Genomic DNA, 7518 nt, shown 5'->3' with positions numbered 1-7518 from the left:
CTATGATTCTATGATTCTATTATGTGTCTTCACCTGATTTTTGACATTTCAGTTCTCATCATATAAGCTAAGCCTGATGACATCCTTAACTAACCATTGATACTTGTCTCTTTCATTAGTGGGTCTACAATTCAGAGTCCTTAAGTTTTAAATAATTTAAAATGGACCAAATGAGAGAGTTTAAAAGTGAGGACATGACAAATAGAATTTAATGCAGAAACATGGAGGAAAAAGAACATTCTCTTTTATAGTCTGTGTAGCTCAGCAGAATATATAATTCAAAAATAACATTAGAAAGTACCAGGGAAATGCATTGACACTTACAGGCTATTTTTAGTACCTAGTTTTAAACTAGAATATTTCTCATTTATTCCTACTCTAGGACCACTGTGAAAACAGTACAGACTGAAAAATCTAATGGATTTCTGAAGGGATTTTGTATAGAGGAAATAATTTTAAAAGGGAAAACTTGATTAGTGTTTGTTTATTATCACTTGAAAAAATGGACACCACAGATAAAGAACATAATGACAGTTCCCTACTATAGCAAAACAGAGCTTAGAATTTAGGCCTCTTCTCTCAAAGAAGCAATTGCTGTTATCCAGATCATTAGGACATTTGCAGACACTTTTCATCAGAAAATACAGATTTCAAATTTTCCCTTTTAATGTTTGTCTGTGGGCAATAAGTATCTACCCTACAACTGCAGTAAAACCTTATGTCTGTGTGGAAGTAAGCAAAGCGTATAGCAGAACACTTCAGCCTGGAGGTAACCATAAGCACAATGAAGTGTGCTTACACATGAATATCAAAGCTATATGGATATAATCTATAAGTAACTTGCAGGGTCCAGTTATCAGCCATGGCCTATGGCAAACTCAGTGATCTTGGCAAGAGAACTTCAGAACAGTGTCCAGTTTTATTGCTTAAATCGAGAATACTTACCTAATTGTTCATCGAAAAGAAAGCTTTGCTTACATAGGAATGTTGCAAGCATAATTTAGCAGATTTTAATGGAATACATCTTTATTATTAATTGCTTATGGTTTTTGTCTGATATTCTTCCTTTTCCAGACAGCTGGTATAAGAGTGACTTCAAAGTTAAATCAAACTGCTAGTTAGTAATTCAGGAAGAAACATTAGTATGTCACAGTTAGAACAGTATATGTAGTGTTGATTCTCATTTTTTTTAAAAAGCAGACTTGTTGGATTTTGCAAAATTTCAAAGGTTAACACACAGTGGTTGGACTCCTTAGTTTGAAAGTGGTTCCCATTTTCTGTATACAAAGTTCTGACCCACAGTGATGGGTTCACTGAAGTTATTTCCTTCAAATAAAGTTCTATAAAGGTCTGTGGACATGTCAAAAATACGTATTGTCACAAGTCAATTAGATTCTGCAGTGAGGCATGCACAAATTTTTGGCAAGATCAAGCTCCAAGTTTGGAAGACCTTTACGGTATCTAGTCCATCCTCCTCTGATAGTTGGGGATAAATTCAGTGCTTGAACAGGTAGCTTAGGGCATCATTTGGTCAAGTTTTAAGAATCTCCAGGATGGAGATTTCAGTCACTCTAGACAAACTGTTCCAGTTTCCTTCTGTCCAACTGAAATTTTTCATTTACCAACTTAGAACCAGTTGCCTTTCTTTTTTACGCTGCATTTCACAGAAAGGTTTGCCTTCCTTTTCTCTGTACCCTTTGTTTATTGGCAGATTACTAGTAGGTTACTTCTTAGCTGCCTTATCTTGAGATTGAACAATCTGGGTTCCTTCAAGCTCTCTTCACAGATCAGGTGTTGGGGCTCCCTGCTGATGTTGGTGGCTGTACTCTTTTCAGTTTGTTGACATTTCTTTCTTACTGTTGATGGCAAAGAGACAAAATGGGCACAGTATTCCAGGTGTAGACTCACCAATGCCAAGTAGAGGGGAATAAGCACATCCTTCAGGCTGCTACCTATGCACATGCTAATGCACTCCTGTAGGCATTCTTACCTCAAGGATGCACTGTGACTTGTGTTCAGCTTGCTGCCTACCAGCGTCCCCAAGTCCTTTTACGTGCCAAGCAGCACTGCAGTCATACAGCCCCGAGCCTATGGCCATCCATGGGTTTTCTTGTGTATTTCAGGAGCCATCATAATCCTGTGTATTTGACACATTTTCCCTAGACTTCAGAAGTTTCCTGATGACCTATTTTTCACTTCCTGAGGTTTCTTTAATCTGGCTATTAAAAAAAAAAAAAAATCTGCACAGATTTAGCCTCCCTTTTTTATGAGAAATCTACAACAGCAATTTCTCATAGCACCTGGGATAATGGAAGACAGCTGGAAAAGATGGTTGAACTGATGTCAGAAAATAGTCTTAGTAAATGGATCAAAGCAGCTATTTGATACGATGTCCCTTTTGGATAACTTAAGGAATTTGAAAGGAGATTTTGTGTGTTTTGAATTGTATGGAACACTAGTAGGAGGGCAACTGAAATTAGTAAAATGGAGTGAAATGGGTAGAAAGGACTGAGGTGTTACCAGAAGTGAAGAAGAATCTAGTCTTTAAGGGATCATGATTGAATAGCACTACACCAGAGTGACAGGTTCCAGAGCAGATGGTTACTCAAGGCTGTGGTTCCTAAAATGGTAGTGGGATGAGAAGATGAGGGGTAGGAAGCCAGATAGTCATTGGAGCTGGAGTTTTTGAAGTGATACAGCAAGATCCAGTAGGACTTGAATTGATCCTTTGATCACAAAGTGTAGGAGGTAGGTTATTGGGATGATACTGGGTAATGCTTCCCAACCATATTTCTTGTGTCTTGGTGCTTGCGAAAGACAGAACAGGAGCGAGACAGGCTTGGGTATACTGCTTTTGTGTACCCTTGTATACTGGCTTGTCAGGCCAGTGCGGGTTGGTGCAATGAACCCCATAGCTGTTTGCCCAGAGGAGGTGGCCTTATGCTACCTTCACCCATATTTTGCTTGCTAGTGAAAAAGGAGGAGTTTAAAGAAACTGAGTGGAACTATGATATGCCTTACCCACACAGCCAGTCTTAGTTAATTGGAAACTACTGTTGTACAGTGTACATTAAGAACAAAATCATATTTCCTGATAGCTTTGTATGATATTTTCCTTATAAACGCGACCAATTACAGGTACAGAAAACAGTAGGAATGCAACATACAATGTTTTATATGTGGATTTAAAACTTTTCCTGCACTCTCAGCAAACTGTTACTGGTTTGAGGGATTTTTTTAAGTATTCTTAGCATCATTAGCAACCATTCTTTTATAGGATCCTATTCAGCATCTTTTATTCAAAGCAGTCTGCTGTTATAGCAGGTTTTCCTCTTACAAATAAGCATCTGAAGTACCTTGTTCTGTACTTTCTTCAGAAGGCTGTTGACCCTTGCTTGTCTGTTATGCAAAGAATCTGGTTTAGAAAATGATACATGTTGCATACTACTGAGATACACCACTTCTCCTAAATCACTTTGGGTTTTTTATGTTGTCAAAAGGAACAAAAAATCTGTTATCCCACAGTTTTGCCATACTGAGGCATTATCCATCTTTTGCTTTTGCAATTTATTGCATTTATTTTCTTAGTCATAGAATTCCAGCTGCAATAACATTTAAACCAAACAATTTTACAAAATATTTATATTTTTCTCTGTAATGCTTGAACAAGAAGAGTATACATTTGTTGAAGTTGCTAGTATACATTAATCATCTTGCCAGGAAATATTCTATGACAAGTAGCACAATCTCGCACCTGTCAAAAGACTCTGGAAAATATATGCAGGCTTCAGTGATGTACTGTATGATAATTTATGTTGGAATGCTGATTTCTTTAATCTCACGTAATGATTCTTCTCTAAACAAATCACTGCCTTTATTTAGCAAGTTTTATCATTCCCACCTTAGTTTTCATCCATATCTTTCTGTATGTAATCCTTAAATTTGTTACTATTTCTAAGATTTTACTTTCAGCTGCAGCTACTGAAGTATCCACCCCACTGTCCTCTTCTAGATTTTAGTGTGTTCATTTTCCCTATATGTCCATAAAACATCATACAGTTTTAAAATTCTTGTTTCTGATCTTCTGATTTAAGGTCCAATTGAATATTAGCTATGCCCAGCATTTTTTTTTTAATTTTACAGTGAAATATTAAGTCTGTGGAGTTTCTTAATAAGTGGAAGGTGGTAAAAACTTCGCTATACCCAAATGCAAATGTTACTGTTTGTGAAAAATAGTCCAATGTAACTTGTTTTGAGATAAAATTTTATATTGTTAATGTAAAGCTTCCTGAAAGGACTTGTAGCATATTAATAGCATATTAATATAGCTTTCTGAAGAATCTTTTCTGTTATTTCATGTTTGTTGCTGGTATACTACAACATTGTTATCTTTAATAAGAATAAAATTAGGAAATGCTCCATTGTACTAAATTTTTTTTTGTGTGTTTATTCCTAGAAAGTTTTCTTGGGAAGAAATGGCCTCCAGCACTGGAAATGAAGAGAGTGTGAATCCTGTGCTCAGAATAAGTCAACTTGATGCTCTTGAACTAAACAAAGCCCTGGAACAACTTGTGTGGTCCCAGTTTACCAGCTGTTTTCATGGATTTAAACCAGGGGTGTTGGCTCATTTTGAACCAGAAGTAAAAGCATTTTTATGGCTTATATTGTGGAGATTCACTATCTATTCCAAGAATGCAACTGTGGGACAGGCTATTCTCAATATTCAATACAAGAATAACTTGTCTCAGACAGAGAAATACCAACCTCTGAGCAAACACCAGAAGTTATGGTATCTCGTTTTCACTGTTGGTGGAAGGTGGTTGGAAGAAAGATGTTATGATCTATTTAGCAGTCGTCGGCTGCAATCTTTCCGCAAAATTAAGCGTTATATTAACTTTGGAGCTGGACTTCTTAAACTTTGTGGACTTGTAAATTTTCTGATTTTTCTCCAGAAAGGAACGTTTGCAACGCTTACAGAACGTATTTTAGGAATTAGGTCAGTCTTTTGCAAGCCACAAAGTGTTCGTCAGGTAGGATTTGAATACATGAACAGGGAGCTCTTATGGCATGGCTTTGCTGAATTTCTGATCTATCTGCTACCACTCATTAACATACAGAAACTAAAACTTAAAATTTCTTCTTGGTGTTTGCCTATCACTGGTCTTTCCAACAGTGAAAACACATTAGCAGCTCACTGTAAGGAATGTTCACTATGTGGGGAATGGCCTACCATGCCTCATACCATAGGCTGTTCGCATGTGTTTTGTTACTACTGTATTAAAAGTAATTATTTGTTTGATATGTATTTTACATGTCCTAAATGTGGCTCAGAGGTGCACAGTCTTCAGCCACTGAAACATAAAATTGAAATGACAGAAATGAATGCCTGATAGGGGGTTGATTTGGTTTTATACTGTACAGGAAATAAAATGTTGCAGAGGCTAATGGAAAAATTCAGAAATTATTGTAAACAGACAGCTTGAAGATGGTTTTGGAGACTGTAATTTGTTGTAACATGTCTTTACTGGTCTTAAGTTTTAGTGGGTAACAGTGCCATCTTGGCTCTCTGAAGAAGAGAATGAAGTTCACCAGCTCTTCTGTTCTCTGAGACCACTTGATCCCAGATTGTTACACCTATGTTGTGAAGTCATTCCTTCTCATATCTAGCATCTGTCAGCCTGCCACTTCCTAACTACATGCCATAAACTTCCCTCAAAGACAGAGATGCCCAGTAAGCTTTTGCCCATTTTTGGATTTTCTCCGTCTTGTAAAATCTTTTGCCGTTACCAGCTTGGCTAGTAGATGGATTTAGTGGCAAAGGCATCTTTGTCATGGATAAAAAATAATTTTAAATTTGAATATTTTATATTTGAATTCCCAGTGTGATGTTCCACTGACAAAAGGAAAGGTGTAAGATGAGTTGTCATCTTGGGAGATTATTAATAGTGTTCTTTATATTCAGCCACCATAACAGGGCATGCTCTTTCTCTAATCCAGAATTTCTCTCTTATCAATAGACCATAAGCTTTAACTGATCCGTCTGGTAGATACTTTGTAGTTAACGTGTGCCTACAGGAGGTACAAACACTTCCTGGGCGGATCCAGTGCACTTTCTAGGCCTTCATGAGATGACTGAATCAGCTATACATTTATGATGATCTGTGATGCACGCATGACCACCACCCATTTCCTCCCTATAAAGCTGAGGGATGCAGTCTGTCAGCCACTGGAATGTGGCAGCTGCCCCAGGTAACCCACATTCTTCTGAGTCAGTGACACTGGAGAAAACTGTTTACTCGCAAGATGCTGTCTTTGGGTCTTGCCACTCTTTGTTTGATGGGATCACTGCAGGTAGCAAACCACTAATAGCTCACTACTACACAGAAAAAAGATCAAACACAGCTCTGTGCAGGTAGACATATTAAGAAAATAGGTAACACTTCCTGGTTTTTACTATTACTATTTGATTTCTCTAGCTTTGCAATGTTTTTATTGTCCCCTGTTTTAACATTTTATCCATTTATTCTCTGACCTGGTATTATAAGATTTTTTTTTTTTTTTTTTTTCAAAATTGCAGTCATTTTTTAACAGGAAGTCTCACCCAGAAGTGTCTCATTAACACAGAAATACTTTGCATCCTTTTTCTGGGTCTTAAATTCTCAAAAACTTACACAGTTAAAATGAGTAAATCACTTTATGATGGCTGTGTTCTTGATTGGCTATCATCAATAGTCAGTCCCAAAAATAGTATGGTAACAACTGATCCAATAGCTTTGATCTACTTTTATGAAATGGTTGATTACATTCTTCAGTGTCTGATGAAAACAACCCACCAGCCTATTTATTTGAAGATCTTAAATTCTAGGTTTTGATCTTTAGAGTGACACCCAACGCTTTCATCTGATGCAATTAAATATAGTTAGTGGGTTTGTAAGTATCTTTGGGTAGCCTAAAACTTCATTAATTCTGCTACTGTTCTTTGAGTCAACAGACTTCAGAGCAACTGCTTCCAGATACTGTGCCGCAGTGTGGTATTTGCCATCGAATCTGTATATCAGCAGCCTGCAAAATGTCTCTTATTCACAGCTGCAGTGTGAACCAGCAGGTACCAATCTGTCTTTATTAGAAGTATCAAAACTGTGCTGTCTGTTGGAGAATATCCTGGAGTCACTTGCTGGTCCTGAAGTGATTTGGTATGAATAGCCCCTGTACAGCACTTAATAGCACTTCCCAAAGAAATGTAGTAGCAATACTGACTTTGAGGTGATCTAATGTCTCCAGAAGGATCATCAGCATTTCTGCTACCTCTCTCTTTAACTATCCTTATTAACAAAGATTTGTATTCATCCAAAATCCAATGTTTGTAGTTTATAATCATAGCACACTTTTGTTTCCTGTGGACTTGTTATTCCTTTTGGAGTCACAGTGCAGTATTGTGTCAAAAAAGCATCGATTCTCTATATTGGACTCTGTTAGGTGTCATGTTCTTCTTAGGAAGGTGTTAACGTCTTTCCTATT

At 37.2% G+C, this 7518-nt stretch overlaps 1 protein-coding gene across 1 annotated transcript; it reads left to right on the top strand.

Moving 5' to 3' along the window:
- The first annotated feature begins 4475 nt into the window (after positions 1 to 4475).
- PEX2 (peroxisomal biogenesis factor 2) lies at positions 4476 to 5390 on the top strand. Its single transcript, XM_010151369.1, has one exon. The coding sequence runs from the start codon at positions 4476 to 4478 to the stop codon at positions 5388 to 5390; it is 915 nt and encodes a 304-aa protein (XP_010149671.1).
- Positions 5391 to 7518: the final 2128 nt, after the last annotated feature.

This window comes from Eurypyga helias, unplaced genomic scaffold (genome assembly GCF_000690775.1).
Source record: "Eurypyga helias isolate BGI_N326 unplaced genomic scaffold, ASM69077v1 scaffold9905, whole genome shotgun sequence".
NCBI classification, from domain to species: Eukaryota; Metazoa; Chordata; class Aves; order Eurypygiformes; family Eurypygidae; genus Eurypyga; species Eurypyga helias.
Note: the sequence above shows the minus strand (reverse complement) of the source record. Positions and strands in the feature narration are given on the sequence as shown.

What these genes read in the sequence shown, in the direction of transcription:
- PEX2 (XM_010151369.1), top strand. Translation starts at nt 4,476, where the DNA reads ATGGCCTCCAGCACTGGAAATGAAGAGAGTGTGAATCCTGTGCTCAGA.